Source organism: Lagopus muta, chromosome 4 (genome assembly GCF_023343835.1).
Source record: "Lagopus muta isolate bLagMut1 chromosome 4, bLagMut1 primary, whole genome shotgun sequence".
NCBI classification, from domain to species: domain Eukaryota; kingdom Metazoa; phylum Chordata; class Aves; order Galliformes; family Phasianidae; genus Lagopus; species Lagopus muta.
In genome coordinates this window covers 26,208,417-26,228,382 of record NC_064436.1, presented here as the reverse complement: position 1 = coordinate 26,228,382, position 19,966 = coordinate 26,208,417, and the positions used below count along the sequence as shown (strand labels likewise).

The window sequence follows — 19,966 nt, the reverse complement described above, 5'->3', positions numbered from 1 at the left end:
TGAGTGAGGGGCGGGGCCAAGGGAGGGGCGCAGCCAACGGGATGGTGGCGCCGCTGATTGGCCGGGCTCCGCCCAATGAAATGGCGATGAGCTCTCGGAGGTGGTCACGTGTTTTGTTTAACAAACAAAACATCTTAAAATCGTAGGTAGGAGCTGGTGGTTGTTGCTGCAGGAGGGGGTTGTGCGCTACGTCAGCAGTCAAAGGCATGGGATGGAGGTTTGACAGAGCCCAGAGTCTGAGGGCACAGCTGCTGCAGTAGCGCCCTTCCTGTTTTGCGGACAGTGGAGTCACTGAAGTGACCTGGGAATATCTGTTGTTAAGAAATGATGAAGAAGTTGTGATTGCTTGCTGTCTATCATTTATTCAGGCTTAGAAAGTAAGCAGACAAGGGTGGGGAGAGATATTCACTGTGACCCACGCTGGCTTCGATCACCTCTTTGCTGATCTGTGGTTTCAATGTGCTGGTGACAAAAGGCATGAGGGTGCTGAAGGAAGCAGAAGATGATCGGAAAGCAGCAGTATTTCATAGGTGACAGCCCTGGTTGTTCAGATAGGTATCTACAGAGTGAGAACAGAATTGCAGAGTAGAACCAATGGCATTAGTGGCTTTAGTCTATTGATTGATGCATGATGTGAAGCACATCCCCAACAGTGTCATCAGCTTTGGAAAACCGAGCCCTGTGAGCAGGTGACCAGGCAGCTGCTGGTGGCTGAGGATAAAGCTGGCTGTCCTGTGATGAGTCAAAATAGCATTGGTTTTCATTTCACGTGAGGTGCTTACGTTAACAGAGAGTGCTAAAGGTGAAAACAGAAAAATAAGAATTCTGCAAGTACCATGCTGAACAAGGCATAAAAGCTGCACTGCTCCCAAGAGCCGTGTGTTATTTCTGGAAGGAAAAAATTCTCTAAAGACTGTTTATTGCATAATTAGAATAATGCAAGTGAGGAATAGGCAAATGTAGTGGTAGAGCTTGCTGCAGGATTGTCTTCTGCTACGAGACGGGTGGCTTACCTCAGACTCACAGCAAAACAGATGGCTAAGCATGCTTGGGGCGTTTCTGGAGGAGGCGAAGAATGGAATGCAAAGGAAAGAAAATGGTCCTTTCTTGTGGGTACTGTGAAAGGAGAGAAATTGTGCATCAGTGTTTCCCAGTTCAGTACCAACCCCTCCAGGTAAATCTGAATGTTAGAGCTGATGAGATTCAGTTACTGAGAAACAGAAGGCTTACCTCTTCTGAGCTGTCTGAACCGGAGCTTTCATTGCTGTCAAGCTGCTGCTGTAGGAAAAGTATGATGTGTTTTTTTGTTTTTTGTTTTTTTTGGGTTTTTTTTTGAGCAAAGCATAATTAATTGTACTTGCGGGGGGTTTTTTGTTAGTTTTATTATCAACAAAAATAAACAGGTACTTCATTTTTGTTTTTAAAAATGCATATATTTTTAATCAACATGTCTTGTTAGAATGCTACATCTAAGAAGGGAATTGATCTTCAGTGTCTGAAAAATTGTCAGCTTAATTCTGTACTGTTGGAATGAGGACTTGGTTGATGGGCTGGGTGTGAGCTTGCTATTTATTGTTTTTTGCTTTCAAGTCTGAGAAGGGCTTAATCTTAACCTGGAAATCTAGATTGGGAATACCATAAATGCATTTAGCCATGTAACAACCACTGATGTTCTTGAGGCTGTCCTGACAGATAAAAGCCATGTAATTTCCAGCTGTCAATGTTAAGATTTCCCACACTGGATGCCTGTGGTTTTTTTGTTCAGTACTTACTGCATTGGTGACAGCAAGGACCATGCTCAGAATGCAGGACAGCAGCAGGAACTTCATTGTGAGAGAGACTCCTGTGAAGCAGACAGCAAGCAGAGTTACGGCTTTTGGCTGAAAAGGAGATGTGGAGGAGTAATAAGGCTGTCCTCTGAGAGGAGTGACAGGGAAATGGGGCAGCAGGAGCTGTACTGTGAGTTGTGTGCACCACGTTGGGTGTCCTCGAGTGCCAGCTCTGTGTTTGAGCTGCTGACTGTGCAGCCAGGGTAAGTAAAGGGTGTTTTTTGAGTGGTCTTTGCCAGGAGCTGTTTCTTTGCAGCCTCACAGAAAGGCTGAGGAGCCTCTGGAGCTGATGGTGATCACCCCCCTCCCATATCCAGGCCCCTCCAGCAGGGTCTGCAGGAGCAGGTTTGTCCAGGACTGTGTCCAGGTGGGATCGGAGCCTCTCCTGTGGTGGAGGCTCTACAGCCAGTATGGACAACCTGCTCCAGCACCTGCCTGCAGCATAGCTCAGGTAAGAGCCAAGGATCTGTGTTACCTTTGGGCTGCATGTTGAGCGGCTGGTCGGTGGATCAGGAGGAGGCAGATGGCTCTGGCAACAGCAATGCATGGATGGCCGGTGTCTATATATATATGGTTTTGGGTAGTGTGGCTTGCATCAGAAAACCACAAGATGTCATGAGTCATATCTTGTTTGGACCCGCTGATTGTTCAGTTTAATTACTTCCCACCTGGTAAAGCAGCCAAATGTTTTAGTTGACCTTTATGATTTTTATATAATCCTTGGGGGATTGACAGGTTTGGCAATGGGAATGCATGTTGTGTTTGTGCTGTGAAAGGAATGTCTGTTGTCTTTTTCACTATGGAAGTTCTCCTATGTAGAAAGTACTTGTGTGATAACAATGTCCAGAGTACTGAAGCTGCTAACTTAGAGGAAGGGCTACAGTTTCCAAAATGGAAAAATCAGCTAATTGTGGAAACCTTTTCCAGGGTCCATGTGTATAACAACATCAGTAGAATTCACCATCAATGTGTTCATCAAGGAGAAGTCATGCCTGACAGACTTGACAAGGTCCTGCAATGAAACAGCCTGATGGATGAGCGGAGGGCAGAGGATATTGTCTTCTTTGGAATCAGTAAGGCCTTTGCCACTGTCTCCTGCAATGTCGAAAGAAATTTGACTTCTTTGAAAGAAAGTCCTCATCCTCAGTGAAAAGAACTGACAGTGACTGTAGAAAAGAAATAAAGTGCCCCTCCAAAATGGGCAGAAGTGGGAATAACTGGAGATTAATTTGAGTAACGTGTGGAAATCCTAATCTGCCTTGGAGATGTAGTTGTTTGCCTCAGGGAACTTGGACGGTTTTAAGGAAAGTCTTCCCTGTTTGTCCTGATGAGTTCTGTTTCACTGCATCTTCTTCTGCCACTTGGCTGGAGCAGAGCCCCAGTTGGTTTTAAGCTCTGTGGGGAATAAGACAATCCCTTGTGTGCTGACCTTTCCTAAACAGGCTGATGAACTAGCTTTGATTGTTGTAAACAGGCTGAGCCATGGCTGTGGTCAGGCAGAACAAAATGCTGTCAAAACTTCTTCCTCCCTAAGAGATTTAAAGTCCCAGAGAAAGGCTCTTTATCAAATGGAATTTGCACAGAGCAAGCTAATATACACTAATCCAAACTCATGTATATGCCCTGCTGTGTGATGTTACAGAAGGTGCGGTGGGTGACATGTCAGGTTTACAGGAGGAACTGTCAGCAAAATATGTTTTGGTGGTCACCCATCCTTTTTTTATGAAAGATGTGCTGAACTTTCTGATGGCTTTATTCATTGCCCCATGGAGAATCAGGCCGGAGTTGCACTCATATGAGGGCAAAGGAGCAGGAGCCAGGTGGAGTTCTGTGTTCTGAGCTACCCGAATGGCATTTCTGAATGCCATTCCTTTTGACATGGTTCAGGTGAAGGCTGTTTTCTGATCTCACTCTGTAGGAAGTGTTTGGGGTCTCCTGCTTCCAGCAGAGTACATCTGGAGTGGTTGTTTTTGGTGAAGTGCTTGGCTTGACATCACAAAGATACTCATGTGTAATGATCTCCTTTTTTAAATTGCCATGTGTTCTGCCAGTATGCATTTGTAATGTAACTGTTCTTGGATCAGCCTGTTGTATTTTGCATATCTAATTGAGTATACATTGCCCAGTTCGTGCTTTGATTTACTTCTGTGTAATTCAGCACCCAGAACCCTAGCCAGAATAGAAATGTTAATAAGAAATTGAAGAATTTAAAAGATCACTTGAATTTCTTCCTCCAGCTCTAATGATGTAACTGCATTGTCCTATTTGAAAGGGATTACTTACTTTTCTCTTTTCATTTAGAAATTCAGATATATTCAAATTGTGTTCATAATTGGATATAGAAGGATTTTTATCTTACCTACTCTAAGAAGAGTGAAGGCTCCATTAATGTCCAGAATTGGCTTGTATAAGATCAGTTGTTAATAGAGATTTGGCTTTGGCTGCTTTGGCTGCACAGTTGTTCATCCTGTATGTGGGGCAGATGTTTGATTCCACTGGAGATGCACAGAACTACAGACTTGTTACTCTTCTCCTGGAACTTCTTTCTGTTCTTAATTAGCACATCAGCAGTGCAGCCAGACCCTAATTTCACAGCTCAGCAGTGCTGGCATTCTCCTGGCACGGGATTCAGGTCAGAGCTGTGGCTAAGGCAGGGAAGTGCCAGCTCCAGGACTCAGGGGGAGGCAGAGCATGAGTTCAGAGCCACTCATAAGTGCTCTAAGCCAGTGAGAGACACCAGTATTCAACTGTGGGACGTTACTGGAAGTTGCTACATGAGGTTTGATGGCATAGGCTTCTGTTAAGTACCTGTAACAACCAGATTTTGGAGTAAGCTTGTCTCTTGTGGCCAGGAAGAGAATTGAGAAGCCTAAAAAAACATTGGTATGCAGAACAAGGACTATCTTAGAAGCCACCCACTTCTTGGTGTATTTAATGTGGGCAGCGTATTCAGGCCTCCTGCAAATGGCCACTGGCCAGCCAATGCCTGCCACAGTCAGTTCTGTGAGTAGGCAGAAACATAATCTGTGTCCTGGAGAGGTCTTTGACCAGCGTTTCGTTGCATGGTGTTCTCTTGTATCTCAGGGCAAAGGCAGGTAGTTCATGCAGAGCTTCAGAGGCTTAACCTCCTGGTCATTGCAGGTGGCTGCCTCATGTCTGGCTTGTGAGGAAGAGCTGGGCCCATCTGGGGCTGTTCCCCTTATATTCCTGCTCATTGGTTTGGCACACAAACCTGTGTCTGGGCCCAGGTCCTGGCAGAGTATTCCTGCACTGCTGCTGCTCCTCTGCACTTGCACAGGGAAGAGCAGGGTGGAAAGGGGAAGCCCAGGATTATCCAGGGCTGACAGTGCTACAGTGTCTTCTGCAATGAATGGGTTTAAGGTTTCAGAGGATTGGAATAGATAAACACTCAGGAAGGAGAACAGGTATGGGGAAGCGTGTATGTTAACCGGAGTCAGTGCTGTTTCAACCTTACGCTGTAAGGAAAGCATTGCTCAGTTGAAAAGAAGACAGAGCCAGGAATATCTGGCTTACCAGCTGAGGCCTTCACTTGTATTCTACACAGCCATAGAAGCACTTCCACTTCAGCTCACCCCAGTACATGAATGAAGGCACAGCATATCCTTGCTTTTACTTCTAACAGATGAGCCTGACTTTTGAATACTAGAACAGATAGCATAATTTACACTAAGTTGAATTATTTGCCTTCTAGTATAGGGAGAAAAATAGTGCTATTTTTTTCTGCATTCTTATGAAATAAATCACATTTGTGGTGCACATGAAACAGAACAGGGCACCCAGAAATTTGTAAGGAAATCACAGAATCATAGAATGGCCTGGGCTGAAAAGGTCCACAATGATCATCAAAGTTTAAACCCCCCTCCTATGTGCAGGGTTGCTCTGTTTTAAAGGAAGGTGTTTGTCTGGGAGGCAGAGAATATGTTACTTGACAACTTCTGGGTGGAGAACTGCATTTATTCTGTATAAGTTGTACTGACGGTGCTCATGCATAATGGACAATCAACATACTTAGGTAACACGTGATTAAAAGGCTGTATTATTTTAAGTACTCATTACAAAAGCACAAAACATGGAGTGTGCAGCACAAGGCTCCTTGAACTTAAAATGATTCATTAAGATGAAGTGGGACACCTTGAAGCACTCCTCCCCACACAAGACAGTGTTGCTCAGTGATAAGACCAGATTAATTTACACTCAGGCAATCCCACTGTATTCATATAGGTAGCTGCTCTTACCCCAAAATAGGGCTTGATGGGTTTCCTGTTTGCTACAGCACTAGGAGTCAGAGATCGTAGAACGCACATTCCAGAGCAGTCCTTCTGACTTCTAGAGCTCCCTCTCTGCTCTGCTAACACACCATGTTATGCACATCTGTTCCTGCTGCAGGTGTGGGATGGACCTTAAGGTGTGATGGGAAGCGGTGGCCTGGAAGAAGTACCCATCTTAATTCTGCTCTGAATCCAAATCGCTGTGCTACACTCAGCATATGTTCTGCTTTCACTCATTTCATGGGGAAATGAGAAACAATTTCTTTTCACTGATTGCTTCTATGCCCAACAATTGCATCAAACTTAACATCAGTCAGCTTTTTGAGAACATTCGAGGCACGTTCTGGAATCAACCTGGAGGATGAAAAAAAAAAAAAAAAAAGCCAATGAAATTAAACCTAGAATTCAGGTTTTGGAGGCAGTGGCACCACAGGTGAGACTGGAGCTCATCTGGGCACAGAATGCATGTTCACATCAGTACTTCCTAAAAACCCACTGGCTTCATAACTCTTTGACTAGTTTGACAATCCCTTCATCACCTTCCTCCTTTTATGATCACTTCAAGGACAGATATCCACTGCAAAGGATGTTGGCTGCAACACTGCTTGCAGGACCCTGGTAGGTTTAACACTGAGTAGAGAGCTGTGCTTATAAAGTGGCTTTTCTGCTTTCAAAAGCAGCAGTCTGAGGAAAGGATGGGATGGTAAAAGAGAGACCTTGAGGTGCACCTTCCTCTTCTATGATTTTTTTTTCTTAGCGTGAGCCATGTCTCTTTGTGTCTGCTTGCTCCTAGCTTAACATGGAGTTATCTTGAGGGTTATGACAGTAGTAACCACCACTTCTTTGTGGCTTTGCACACTTCTGCTGTCCAAATATCCCTTGGAATGCAGGAGTTGTTTCTTAACTGTCTGATGTTGAGTTTCATTAACAAGCTATTATGAAGTGTTTCCTGGGATGCTGTAGCAGTTAACTGAAGTGTCAGTGTAGTTGTTCTTATGTAAATGCCAGGTTTCCAGTCAGAGCTCCAATAAAAACAGAGCCTCACTAAAGCAGCAGCTACAATGAATATTTAAGAAGTCTGAGGACAAATTTCACTTCACATGGCAGAGAGAAGCAGCATTCTCAGCCTCCATGACCTAGACCTTGTGGTGTTGACATCAGGAAATGAACACTAAAAAGCAGCAGTTGTTCAGCTATTTCTGGAGCTTGCCTGTGGCTGCTGATCCAGAGAAACTGTTCTTTGTGAGCCCTGTGGCAATTCCCATTTGTGAAGGGAAAGTGATCCCTTGATCTCTCTCTGCCTGAAGTAAAATATGGAATGACATAAATAACTCAATGCAGTGGTGAAAAACACTGAAGATAGTAGAAAATAAATGAAATCAGGTTGAACCTAAACTTCTCGTATCAATCTGTCATACAAGAGTATTTCTATGCTGCCAAATGTTGTATTTGACTACTAACAGTGCTAGTTACACCTCCTCCTACAGTGAGGCTTAAACTTGAAGGAGATGTTAACAGGTGTGATGCTTGTACACTCTTGCAGTTATGTTGCATCTTTTTTCCCCCTTCTTTGGTGGTTTGTTTGTATGTGTGTGTGTGTGTGTGCACGCCACTTACATTTCAGAAAGTAAAGCAAAGCTCAGCTGTGGTGGAACAAAAACCATTTTCTGGTTGGTCACTATTCCTTCCATCAGTGCCTTCACAACTTCATCAACCTCCAAGATCTTTCCAAGCCTAAAATCAAAAGAAAGCATATATATGAGATCAACAGTGATAAAACATGGGCAGCAACTGAATATGAAATAGGATGCTTCACGTGCGTGTGCACAAAGTCAGGTAGATAAAGGACAACTGCTATGTGGGACGTACACTCAGTTTGAATAACAGAGGTAAAGCAGGGGCAAATATGTAATGCTGACTCGTGACCATTACCTAGTACGGGGGTTTTTGACAAATCCAGTATTCATAAAAACTGGACAGAGACACGTTGTTTTTATTCCATCCTTTCCCAGTGAAGACAGCTCCTCCGTTAGGGCTTTATGAAATCCAACTGCAGCAAACTTGCTTGAACTGGTGGAGGAAAAAAGCACAAATCAGAAGGCATGAATGTTATTTCTGGCCTGACAGAAATGGAAAGGGGGTGTAAGAACATGCAGTACTGAGTAGTGAGGGAAACAGTGAGAAGGCAGGGACTAATTCTAAGTTTTGTTGTGCCACATTGTAGTGCTGAAATACACACTGCAGCTTGGGGAAGATGCTATGGGATGCAAAGTGGGTGTCTTTCAGAAAGTTACCTTTATAATGAAGAGTCTGACAATGTTAGTGCATAAATCCAAAGTGCTTACTTGTTAAGAGTGGTGTTAGAAAATTCTTGGCTAGCAGAAACAGATTAACATATTTGATGCTAAGGATCTGAACAATGAAATCTGATTAAAACTCCTGGCTCAGGAGTTCTCCTGCTAAGAATAGTGACTCCCTGTGCAGGAACATTCTGAGGGAAAATGGTTCTGTTTGGAACCACCATAGTAGGCTAACAACATGCAGTCTGATAATATGCCATGTTACAGTTTTTCTGTAACTTTGTGCATGAGTTATAAATGCTTCTATTTTAAGTGGGCAGTGTATTGACCTCTCAGTAGTGACCTGATACTTGCAACACTAAGTATCAACATGTTTCTTCTATCATGTGAAAGGTTTACTGTCGAAGCCTGCATTTTACCACATGGGGGCAGAAGTATTTCTATGCACTGCAGTCGTTGCTACAAATGCTAGAAATAGGAAAAGCTGCTCATTATATGTTCACTTGATAACACTACAGTGACTCACGAGAGCACTACAGTCTAAGAAGAAGGGAATAAAATACCTTTCTTAGTAAGCAAAAGTCCAGATCACTTATGGAGAGAAGAAAGATTGAAGATTGCGTTAGTTGATTTGTAACATGTCAGTCCTTCACTGGATCACCTGAATCAGTCAGAGCTAATAAGCAAATCAGAGGGTACCTCAATTGCTCCTTATGTGGTGCATGTTGTGGGCTTTTTCTCCTTAGCACTGTCCTTTGGAAGTAGCTTATTCAGTGGGAAGTTTATTTCTTTTACTCCGTGTTTGCTGGTGGAGAAGACACAATTAAAATTAAATGAAGAGAGCTGATTTTGAAGTCACTTACCAGTAAGCCACCATGAAAGAAGTTACAAATTGACCTGCTGCAGAAGCCACTGTGACAATGTGACCATGGTTGTTCTTCATCATTGTTGGCAGAAAAGCTCTTGTTGTCTTGAAAAGGTGTTTTAAAAAGGGGCAGAAATAGGGTGGGGAGGAAGAGGAGGAAAACAGCAATGCCTTCTTAGATGTCTTCAACACTGATCCCAATTACTTGCAATTAAGTGAAGCTATCCCTAATGCAAGGTGCTACATAGCACCCAAGGCCCTGAGAAGCAGATGCCCATTCTCTGTTCAGATGGTGCAATCTGATTTCCAAAGGGAACCTTTCAGCAAAGTCAAGTATCAACAGAGGCTGATGCTCATGTTGCTCCTAGCCTGCTTTCTAGATTTTCCTTGTCAGCAGCAACACTGCCAGTGTCTCTTCCCTAGCAAGTACAATCTGTAAGCGCTCCTTTTCTCACCTGCAAGTAGAATTTCTTTAACACCTGTGACCACCACCCTGTAGGCCCCACTGACAGCTGAGTCCCCAGGGTAAGCTACCAGAGTGCCAAGGAGCCAAGAGCCCAGCTCTGAGATATCCCAGCTGCATCACCTCCAAGCAGGCTGCTGGCAGAGAGCTGAGTGAAGCTCTGCAGAGGATAAAGCAGGTGCCATTTTCATCCTTAACAACACTCACAAAAACACGAAGGCATAAAAACAGTAGCAGCCCTTACCCAAATGTGAGCAAGAATGTTGATTTCAAACATTTTCTCAATTTGGTGGTCCTGGGTGGAGAGGAGGTCAGCAGCTGTAATCACACCAGCATTATTCACCAGGATGGAGACATCACCAACGTCCTTTTTCACCTTTTAGACAAGAGGAACGTGCAGCCCCATGACATTCATTATCACAGAAGTGCAAGGTTGTGAGCAACAATTAATTTAACTCTTACAATTCTGTGTTTTTTTGTTTTTGTTTTTTTTTTCAGAGAGGAGAAAATCATGTTCTTTCCAAATCTGGTAGGAACCGTGCAGTATCCAGAAAGCTGATTTAGATCTGGTGTTTTTTCCCTTATTTACTGCCAGTATTTATAGTCTCCTACACATCACCCACAGAAAATATGCTCTACACAGTCACAGCTGGCACAGTCTGCGTGGAGAACCTCAGGTGCTGTTTTCTAGCCTTTCTCAAAACCCAAGCATGTTTGGGTAAGCCTTGGCACATGTGCCTGCTTTCCCTACCTTCTCGGCAGCGCTGTAGATCTCCTCTCTTTTGCTGCAGTCCACCACAAAGGTGTGAACGGTGGCTCCCAGCCCCTCACACTCTGTTGCTGTCTCCTTGAGGCCATGCTGTGGGAGGAAGGAAAGAAGGATACATGTATGACGTGAGTGCAGTGGCATCAGTACAGCCTGCTTGGTTGCATGTGCAATTGTACATTGCCTGAGTTTTGCTGTTTGGGCACCATGGAACCTTAAGGGAGGACTTTAAATTTAGGACCTGCACAGGACTGCTGCTAGAAATGGAAGATAGAGACAATAATGCCCTTGCCTCGGTAAAGCTCATTTAGCTGGACAGTGGGAAGTGGGCACCAGATGACAGCTGGCAGCCTCCTGATTGCATGCAGAGGACTAAAGGGCAGCTGCAGGTGACAGCCTGGAGATACCACAAGTATACCCAGAATATGGCAGGAGTAACGGTTTGGCTGTGAGAAAGGAGGTATGGCACTCAATGTACAACCTGGAAAGCCTGTTGACCAAGGTGTCCATGTTTTGTGTTAGATTGAAATAACAAGGCCATCTTTTACCATCAAAACAGATTAACGGTGCCATGCTCCTTCTGACCTTCCATCATCTCTTAGCTTGTCCAAAGCTCTGGGTTCCACTGCCTCTTTTAGCTACCTAATTCATTGCTTGCTAACATGTATTCAGGCATTCCTCCCAGAATTACGGGTGAGTGTTGCAGCTACAAACCTAAGGTCAGTACCTCTTCCCTTCCCACAGGAGGTAGAAAAAAAAAGCACAGATCACAGGGGTTAGCGGGGACTTCTGGAATCCAAACTTGTGATAAAGCAGGTTCCCTACAGCAGGTCACACAGGTTAAGTGTCCAGGTGAGTCCTGAATATCTCCAGAAAAAGAGACCACAAACCCTTTGGGCAGTTGTTCCAGTGCTCTGTCACCCTCACAGTAAAGAAGTTCTTCATTGTGTTAGTATGGAACTTTTGTGTTCCAGTTTCTTACCACTGCCCTTTGTTCAACTGTTGCATGCCACTGAAAAAGAATCCACCCCCTCCAACTTGACTCCCACACTTTAGGTATTTATAAACAATTATTAGATCCTCTCTCAGCCTTCTCCAGAATGAACAGCTTCAGGACTCTGAGCCTTTCCTCATAAAGGAAAATGCTTCAGGCTCTTAATCATCTTTGTGGCCCTCTGCTGGACCCTCTAGGAGATCCCTTTCTTTCTTGGACTGGAGAGCTCAAAACTGGATACAGTGTTCTAGATGTCTTTAAAGTAAAAAAAGGGAAGATTTAGGTTAGATGTTAGAAATTTTTTACTCAGAAGGTGGTGATTGCCCAGAGAGGTTGTGAATGCCCCATCTTTGCAGACATTCAAAGCCAGGTTGGATTGGATACTGCACAGCCTAGTTTGGTGGTTGGCAACCCTGCCCATGGCAGGGGGTTGGAACTAGATGATCTTTAAGGTCCTGTCCAACTTAAGCCATTCTGTGATTTCATGTGGCCACAGCAGGGAAGAATAAAGGAGGAAGAGAACCTCTCTCTACATGCTGGCCAGGCTCTTTGCAATGCACTTCTTGGCCATGAGGGCACATTCCCGGCTAATGTCCAACCACCGGTCAACAGTTGGTCAGCTGTTGGTCAACCAGTACACCGCTGGTGTTCTTGGCCACCAACCTCTGCAGAGCTCCTTTGCAGGAGGTCAGCCCCTAACCCGTAGTGATGCATTTGATGGATGACACACGACGGATGACTTGCTGCTTGGCTTCAGCCCTTCCTGCATCCCAAGAGCAGTGCCATGCATGCCCGAGTCTGTGCTGGAGGTGAGCACACAAGTACACTACTAAACATCCCCACCGCGGGGCAGCTGTACTCTGTATACATGATACTCTCCTCACCGCACACAGAGACGGTTCCCAGATCCCCGCAGCCACCTGCGGCCACGAGCCCCGCTCCCCCCGCGCCGGCAGGACCTCCCCGTCGACCCCATCCCGTTGTTACCGCCTCGACGTCCCACAGCACCAGGCGGCTCTGGCGCCGGGCGAACTCGCGGGCCGTGGCCCTGCCCAGCCCGCGGGCAGCGCCCGTCACCAGCACCAGCTCCCCGCGGACGGTCTTCCTCTTGGCGGGCAGCAGCAGCTTCACCAGCGCCTCCACGTAGGAGTACAGCAGCGTGCCCAGGAACACCAGCAGCCCCAGCGCGAGGTTCATCCTGGCGCCACCCGGCATCCCGGAGCGCTCCATCGGCAACTCGCAGTACCGCCACCAGGTGGCGCACACACCGCCCGTCGTGACCAATCGGAGAGTGTTGTGGGGAGGGAGGAGGCGTGCCCGACGGGGAGGAGCACACCAATGGACGGAAGGCGGCGCTGATTGGCCGCGCTCCGCCCAATGAGAAGGCAGCTTGTAAGGAGGTGCTGGCGGCGGGTGGTGGTGATTGGGGTTGCGGGAGGGCGGTTCCGGCTTGGGATCACTCCGGCGGCCCGGGCCGAGCGTCTCACCGCCGGTTGTGGCGTGAGGGGATGTTGCCTTTCGCCACTGTGCTGCGTGCAGTGTCGTTCCCCGGTCTCGCTCGGGCTGTTGCCGTGTTGTCCGTCGCGGTTGTGCTGTCCCCGCCCGCCCGGTGCGCGCTGCGCTGCCGCCCGCCCCTCAGGTACGGCGGCACCGGGGCTGTGTTAGGGACAGTGGGCCGCTGCCGGCATCGCCGCTGGGTATGGGCTTGTCTGGGACCGGGCGGTTCCTCATCTCAAAAAGCCCCAAAGCTTTTCACCAAGAACTCTTAAAAATCCGTGCTTCTGTAGGTTATGGCCTCTTGCTATGCTTACAGCCACTTATTTGGGGGCAGTCTCTTTTTTGGAGTGGTTAAAAAACAAACAAACAAACAAAAAAACAGTTTGTGTATTGAAATAAATCCGTGTGGGGTTTGAAAGAACTGCACATCAAGCCCGTAAACTAAACTGCTCTTGTCAGTGGTGTAATGCCTGCAATTTTGGCTCCAGAAAACCCATGCGAGGATAAGATTGCTCGTGGTCTTGAGGTTTTCTCTTGTGAGTGAGTTATTTGGATGTTCATTGACTTCCTGGCAGTAGAAGAGAGAGGTGTGCGTTACTCTGCACTGCATCACACTGAGTGTCGTATCACTGCTCAGAGCAACATGTGGAGTTACGTGGAACTGTGGGAGCTGGAAGAGGCCTTTGAGGATCCTCCTGTCCAAGCCTGCTGGTGTTTTGGACATTTTGTATTTACTTTCACTTTTTCTGTCAATGGATGTGAGAGCAGGCCTCTTGTAAAGCTGAGCTGTTTGTTGGTGCGTTGCCCATGTGGAGAGTGAGTGCTTGGGCAGGTCTTCAAGCTGCACTCCATGGTAAACATCTCCCAGCGAATCCTTTCAAATGATCAGTAATTGCTCAGAGTGCTGCATAGCCCAGAAGGGCACTTGCAGTTCTCAGCTCCCTACTCGTATATGTTTGCATGATTCCTGAAAGAAGCGATAACATATTGCTGTTCTCTAGAAAGCTCCAGTGTGTTCTGCGTGGTGCAGTCTAATATGCAGATGAGACCTTTAGTAGCATGGTTAATACTTAATGAATAAGTATTCTGTGATTCTTGGAATAAGGTGATACTCTCATTTTTTTTCTTTCAGTAACTTTTCTGCAGCTCACTGGTCCCACCTCCGTCCTGTTAACATGTGTGACAGTTATAGCATTAAGAATTTCTACCACAACAAAGCTCTCACCTCCCCGTATCCCAGATCGCATGTTGAGCGTACCCATGTTCCTGCAGACAAAGTGGATTGGTTGACTGAGTGGAAAGACTACCAACCCGTGGAGTACACTGCAGTGTCTATTTTGTCTGGACCTCAGTGGGCAGATCCTCAGGTCAGGTGAGTGGAAGGGAGACAGGTAGAAATTCTAGTGTCCTTGCTGATTTGTCTTTTCCAATCATTTTTGACATGAGAGAATAGCATTGTGGCCCTAAGAACTTGGGAGAAAATTGCCGTCGTGTATTTGCTTGTTCTTGAATCGTGTGCAAGATGAGAAGAACTTGAGCAGAATTGGAGGCCTGAAGCAGTGCACTCTGACTCAGAAAGTGAGGCAGGCTGATTGCCTGATGATAGCATTGTGACTGTATTGCTTTGTACTGGTTCTGTGAATACACTGTACTCCCAAGGAACACATTGTGCTGCTTAGCTAGTTAGATGCATGCCTTAATCTACTGTCAGATAGTATTTTAGTAGGTGTTGATAGCACTTGAAAATGCAGACTCAGTTTTTAATGTAGATTCCTGAATTGTTTGTGTGGAAAAATCTAGTCAGTCAATTGATTCTTGTGATAGTTTGAGAGGAATTGCTTTGGAGAGCAATAAATATGCTTCTGTAGAGAGCTGCCCCCCTACCAGCATGCTGTTTCACTTCCAGAGATGCACGAAGAGTGTAGGCATTAAACACTTTTTGAAAGTCAGTGATCACACATAGCAACTGTGATATAAAGCATAGCTAATAAAATATCTGCACACTGCACTTAAATTAGGAATTTGTTGGCTTCATCGCTGGGTAACATCTTACGCTCCCTAATATGAATAAAAACAGCTTTGCAATGCTGCCTAAATGAAAAGGAGGAAATGTTGAATGCTTTAGAGCATCGTGCTTATCTGCAGATTTAAACAGACGTCATCAGCAATTGCTCAAATCTTATACCCCCCTACGGGGAAGGGAGGGCCTGCATTTTAAGTTTTGGTAAAAACTGGTTGTTAGCCAACTGGGTGTTAATTACAGATTGCATGGCTGGCTTTCAACCAGAGGGATGTTATGGGCTTTATAACTTCTAATTGCTCTTTCCCACAGTGATAAAAGTTTCTCTCCCAAATTTAATGAGAGAGATGGTCAAGTGGAGAGGACAAGTTGGAATGGCTTGTATGTGGTTGAGAACGGGAGGCCCCGGTGAGTGATTTTTCTTTGTCTATGTGTTTCAGTGATTTAGTTGTATAGCTCTTAAACATCTGTATCGGTTCTAATAGATGGTACCTGCTAGAACAAACTGAGGGTAGTCTTCCCTAGAGACAGAAAAGAATGTTACCTCAGTGTGAGGGTACTGTTCCTGGAAGAAAGTTGTGCAGAGAGGCATGAAAAGGTTGGTCTGGACTTGCCCCAGCAGTGGGTTGTGGGGACCTTAGGGAGGCAGAAGATCGGGGAAATGACAAAGTCATTTTTTTCTCCTTTACTTATGCTGTTGGTTACAAGATGATAATCATAGAATGGCCTGGGTTGAAAAGGACCACAGTGATCATCTAGTTTCAACCCCCCTGCCACGGGCAGGGCCACCAACCACTAGACAAGGCTGCCCAGAGCCACATCCAGCCTGGCTTTCAATGAATCCAATGATGACAGAGAAAACTGTGTTCTCTTTTATTCTTTAAAGCTAATGCTAACATTGGGTTTACACTGCTTTCCTTTCCTTTCTGTTATTCAAGCTTCATTAAAGCTACTTCCTTAGAGTACTTGGAACTCTGTGTGGGCAAATAGTGCTGTTAAATGCTCTGTGCCACTTATTTCAGAAACCCAGCAGGAAGGACAGGTCTCACAGGGAGAGGGTTGCTGGGGCGCTGGGGACCAAACCATGCTGCTGATCCTGTTGTGACCAGGTAAGGAATGGGTGACTGAAAGGTGATGTACAGTACAGCAGAAAAATAGCGAGTGACTCAGTTGCAAAATCAGTGGTGTGCCTGTTTTTGCACTGTAGGAAATACTGGGTTGGTCTGATGTGTAAGAGGAGGACATAAGGTTTGGATGATCTGTTGTTGGTTTGTTTGTCTGTGTTCTATCAATGCCTGCTCTGCTTTGGTATTTCTGCCTCCAGAGTCTGTGTAACTACATGTGGAGGGACACACAAAGGTTTTAGGAGAGATGGTGTAGATAACAAAGCTGCAAGCTAGGAAATGCAATGCTTTTAAGGTACAGCTATAATGAAAGACACGCTACTGCATTTTAGTTCTTGCCATTATCAGAACTCTACCAAAGCTACTCATTTACTTCTGTGAAAGTAATGCAAATCTTGGTTCTATTTTACCCCTTCAATTAGATTTTTGCTTTAGTGGCCACAGTTCTTCTAACTCCTTTACTAGACACAGTACAGTGGATGCTTGTGGCCTTCTGTTGGTGCTAAGTAGATGATTTGGAAGTATTGCAGCCAAAATCTACTCTTCTTGCAGAAGTCATTATTATCCTCATCTCATGAGTAGGCAAAAATAAAGTTAGAGGTGAAAGTGAGAGTTTCAGTAGATACAGATGTTCTGGACCTAGCAGTAAAACTGCATGGATGACATCTTCCCAGGCACCTGTTCTCTGTTTTTGCTCAGAGATTGTACTCTACCTGATAGACTAATGTGTGAAGGTCCCACTGTTATGTTTTCCTCCTACAAAAAAGCAGAAAATAATCTTCTTCTTTGTCATTTTCTGCAGGTGGAAGAGGGATAGAAGTGGCAGTAAAATTGCTCACCCAGTTACTGGCAAAAACATCTTGCAGTTTGTAGCTATCAAGAGGAGAGACTGTGGGGAATGGGCCATCCCTGGGGTAAGAGCAGAGCTCTGAAGTGGAAGATTTCTTTTAGCGAAGTCAAGAGCTGATAACTGACGTGTATGTGATAAAACTGCTTTGTAAGAGTGACATCATTTTGTAGAGGTGTATGGGAACTGCTGAGTGACAGCCTGAACCTCTGATTGATCAGCTGAGGTGAGCAATGAGTCAGCCACAGGAGCACAGGTGAAGGCAATTCACCTGTGCTGCCAGAAGGGGTGGAGCCTGGCTGCACCTCTCCTAGACCTATTTAAGAGCTGACTGGCAGTGGGGAAGGATCTCTTCTGGAGATTCATTCTGCTGGAGTTTTGTCAGTGAGCCCAGGGTATGGGTAAGCTTTCTGTCTATTCTCTTTTGTTATCGTAATCTGCTTTGCCAAACTCTCTTGTTTATTTTATAATTATAACATCTTAATATTCATTGATTATACAAGAGGGATGGAGAAAGGTATTACAAATATTTTTTTTCTTGGGCCTCTCTTGGTAGGCTTCTTGCCTTTTCCACAATATAAGGCAATATATATACTTAATTCTGATACTGTCTTTTGCTTAATGTAGATATAATTTAATCTGCTCCAGATTTTGGAGGATGGGTATGCTTGCTCTTTATCCACAAATACAGACTTCCTCTCAGATCCAGAGCGTGATGCAGGTGGCTGTAATACGCACCATTCAAAGAATGCTATGCCAAGTGAGCTATGAGGGTACTGATATTTCTTTGCCTGTCAGGGGATGGTGGATCCAGGGGAGAAGATCAGTGCTACTCTGAAGCGGGAATTTGGGGAAGAGGCCTTGAACTCCTTACAGAAATCACCTGAGGAAAAAGCAGAATTGGAAAAGCAACTCCAGCGACTGTTCAGCCAGGAGCACTTTGTGGTAAGCTGTGTGTCTTTGTGGTAACCTCTGAGCTCTGTAGGTAAACCATAGCTATTGAGGAACTGAGGAAGTGCAGCTGTTACTAAAATAGGCTGTGATACTCAGTTTATTGTCGTGTAAGATTCTAAGGGTGAATGCATCTGAGGAAAACACTTTGTAATGATTCCACCTCATTTTTATGCTGTTACATTTCTTTTGGTTGTTTGCTGCATTAGGTGTACAGAGGATATGTGGATGACCCTCGTAACACCGATAATGCTTGGATGGAGACAGAGGCTGTGAATTACCACGATGAAACTGGTAGGTATCTCTGCTTGTGTTCTTAGCTGGTTTTTACTGCAGGTACTCTTGTGAAATAGTGGTGTCTCTGAGGCTGAGGTGTGCAATGGAAATGTATGAGCATGAAAGTGGTGCGTGAGTTCTTGGACTAAAACTAGTATGTGTGAGAATCTTGTCTTTTGTGATGTTTACCCACAGCAAGTAATAGCTGTTCCCCTTTGATTTCTCTCTATCCTGAACTAAGAAAATTAAGTCATGTTCAGGCAAATTCTGTGTTTTTGTGTTAGTTCCAAACCACAAAATGTGCCTTGGTGTGGAGACTGAATGCTAGGCCTGGTTTCTTTTTGGTCACTTGAGTCAGTTTAATTTCCAGTTTCAATGGTGAAGGACCTTCAGCTCTTTTTTATTCTCCTTCAGCAGCTGTGTGCTTCAGGAGCATTGCCTCTGGCAGATTTTCACTGCATTTATTGCTTGGAGATCCTGGTTACTCTTGACACCTTTTATCTTGGGTACTCTGCCACAGTAATTTTTATGCTTTATTTTCCTTTTGTAAACCAAATAGAATGGGCATATATATATATTTTTTTTGTTCTTTGATCCGTAATCCTGAGTTCTCATGTCTTCCCTCTTGGGATGAATTGGCTTGGTTTACTATCATTTTTGCTGCTTTGGGTAGTTAAAAAGTAAGTGTTGAAGCTTAGCATGCTGTTGGTTCTTGATTTATCAACTCCCAGAAGTAATGAAGGTTGTTCCTTTGATATTTGTTTCTCATATTATTTTTTTAATAATCATTTATTGTCTTGTTTATGGAGTACTGAGACTTGACTCAGAAACCAGTTAGAAACTATAGAGAGTAATTCAGAAGCTCTTCTCTGCATCTTCACTGAATGTTTTTTTAAATACTTTTGAGGCTTTAATAAAGTATTAATTATTCTCATTTTGTATAGGTATGCGTCACTTTCAGAATTTGGTTCCTAAAGTAGTAGAAATAGAATAGTGGAAGGGAGGAACTGAAAAGGTGGGAGAAAAGATGCAAGAATGTGTCTAACTCTTGTTTTGTGGACAGGTGAGACCATGGATAACTTGCCTCTGGAAGCAGGTGATGATGCTGGGATGGTGAAATGGGTTGACATCAGTGAGAAGCTCAAGCTGTATGCAAATCATAGCTACTTCATTAAGCTTGTGACGGAGAAATGGGGAGCCCACTGGAGTGAGGAACCTGGTTGTAGATGCCCCGAGTGATATAAAGGAGGAACGGACCCGTGTGTGAAGGCTGGTGTTCAGCAGCCTTGGAGTTGAGATGATGCTGAACTTCTCAGTGCTCAAATACAGCATATACCACGTGTAAGAGACTTTGTTGCTGCAAGTAATGTGTAATAATGACTGTCACCTGTGTACAGCCATCCAACTGTGGGATTAGCTCTGTGTACACAGGTCAGGCAGAGCTAGCTGTGATGGAACATGTTTTTAGAAGGCTTGAAATGGCTTCTTTGAATTTCTCAACGAGTGAAAAATGAGATGAACGTGGAGCTGTTAACTTCATGTCTTAATTATTTGCAGCCAAATCTTTATATCAGCAGAACTGCAAGAGATCGCTGGGATTCTTAATGTAGTTCTGAGCTACACTTAAGCTCTATTTTTGCACTTGTTTCTTGTCAGGGGTGTAAATCTCTCACGAGTCTCTGGTTTGTAGGATGATGACCTGAATAGTTACTAAGATGAATTAAAGAACTATGTATTTGAGTGAT

At 44.8% G+C, this 19,966-nt stretch overlaps 3 protein-coding genes across 3 annotated transcripts; 2 read left to right on the top strand and 1 right to left on the bottom strand.

Moving 5' to 3' along the window:
• The first annotated feature begins 120 nt into the window (after positions 1 to 120).
• LOC125692655 (uncharacterized) lies at positions 121 to 4,413 on the top strand. The gene is made up of 4 exons (XM_048943438.1): positions 121 to 1,174; positions 1,766 to 2,032; positions 2,147 to 2,280; positions 2,757 to 4,413. Exons 1-4 carry the CDS (start codon positions 1,035 to 1,037, stop codon positions 2,858 to 2,860), a joined length of 645 nt encoding a protein of 214 aa, XP_048799395.1. The 5' UTR covers positions 121 to 1,034; the 3' UTR covers positions 2,861 to 4,413.
• A 1,971-nt stretch (positions 4,414 to 6,384) lies between these two features.
• On the bottom strand, positions 6,385 to 12,771 carry LOC125692653 (estradiol 17-beta-dehydrogenase 11-like). Its single transcript, XM_048943436.1, has 7 exons — positions 12,494 to 12,771; positions 10,498 to 10,605; positions 9,991 to 10,122; positions 9,282 to 9,388; positions 8,051 to 8,188; positions 7,736 to 7,852; positions 6,385 to 6,472 (listed from the first exon to the last, which is right to left on the bottom strand). The coding sequence occupies exons 1-7, from the start codon at positions 12,734 to 12,736 to the stop codon at positions 6,385 to 6,387; spliced, it is 933 nt and encodes a 310-aa protein (XP_048799393.1). The 5' UTR covers positions 12,737 to 12,771.
• Positions 12,772 to 12,918: 147 nt separating this feature from the next.
• NUDT9 (nudix hydrolase 9) lies at positions 12,919 to 19,961 on the top strand. The gene is made up of 8 exons (XM_048943435.1): positions 12,919 to 13,145; positions 14,136 to 14,375; positions 15,336 to 15,431; positions 16,046 to 16,132; positions 16,950 to 17,061; positions 17,793 to 17,939; positions 18,155 to 18,239; positions 19,285 to 19,961. Exons 1-8 carry the CDS (start codon positions 13,015 to 13,017, stop codon positions 19,458 to 19,460), a joined length of 1,074 nt encoding a protein of 357 aa, XP_048799392.1. The 5' UTR covers positions 12,919 to 13,014; the 3' UTR covers positions 19,461 to 19,961.
• The last annotated feature ends 5 nt before the right edge of the window (positions 19,962 to 19,966 follow it).

Bases quoted from the DNA above. Each gene is read 5' to 3' on its own strand.
- LOC125692655 (XM_048943438.1), top strand. From the start codon at position 1,035: ATGGCTAAGCATGCTTGGGGCGTTTCTGGAGGAGGCGAAGAATGGAAT. The intron at 1,175-1,765 runs GTAAATCTGAAT...TTTTTTGTTCAG, and splicing joins TTCAGTACCAACCCCTCCAG to TACTTACTGCATTGGTGACA. The intron at 2,281-2,756 runs GTAAGAGCCAAG...AACCTTTTCCAG, and splicing joins CTGCCTGCAGCATAGCTCAG to GGTCCATGTGTATAACAACA.
- NUDT9 (XM_048943435.1), top strand. From the start codon at position 13,015: ATGTTGCCTTTCGCCACTGTGCTGCGTGCAGTGTCGTTCCCCGGTCTC. The intron at 17,940-18,154 runs GTAAGCTGTGTG...TTGCTGCATTAG, and splicing joins TCAGCCAGGAGCACTTTGTG to GTGTACAGAGGATATGTGGA. The intron at 18,240-19,284 runs GTAGGTATCTCT...TTTTGTGGACAG, and splicing joins GAATTACCACGATGAAACTG to GTGAGACCATGGATAACTTG.
- LOC125692653 (XM_048943436.1), bottom strand. From the start codon at position 12,736: ATGGAGCGCTCCGGGATGCCGGGTGGCGCCAGGATGAACCTCGCGCTG. The intron at 10,123-10,497 runs GTAGGGAAAGCA...CTTGTCTAAAAG, and splicing joins TCTACAGCGCTGCCGAGAAG to GTGAAAAAGGACGTTGGTGA. The intron at 7,853-8,050 runs GTAATGGTCACG...TTTTGATTTTAG, and splicing joins GTCAAAAACCCCCGTACTAG to GCTTGGAAAGATCTTGGAGG.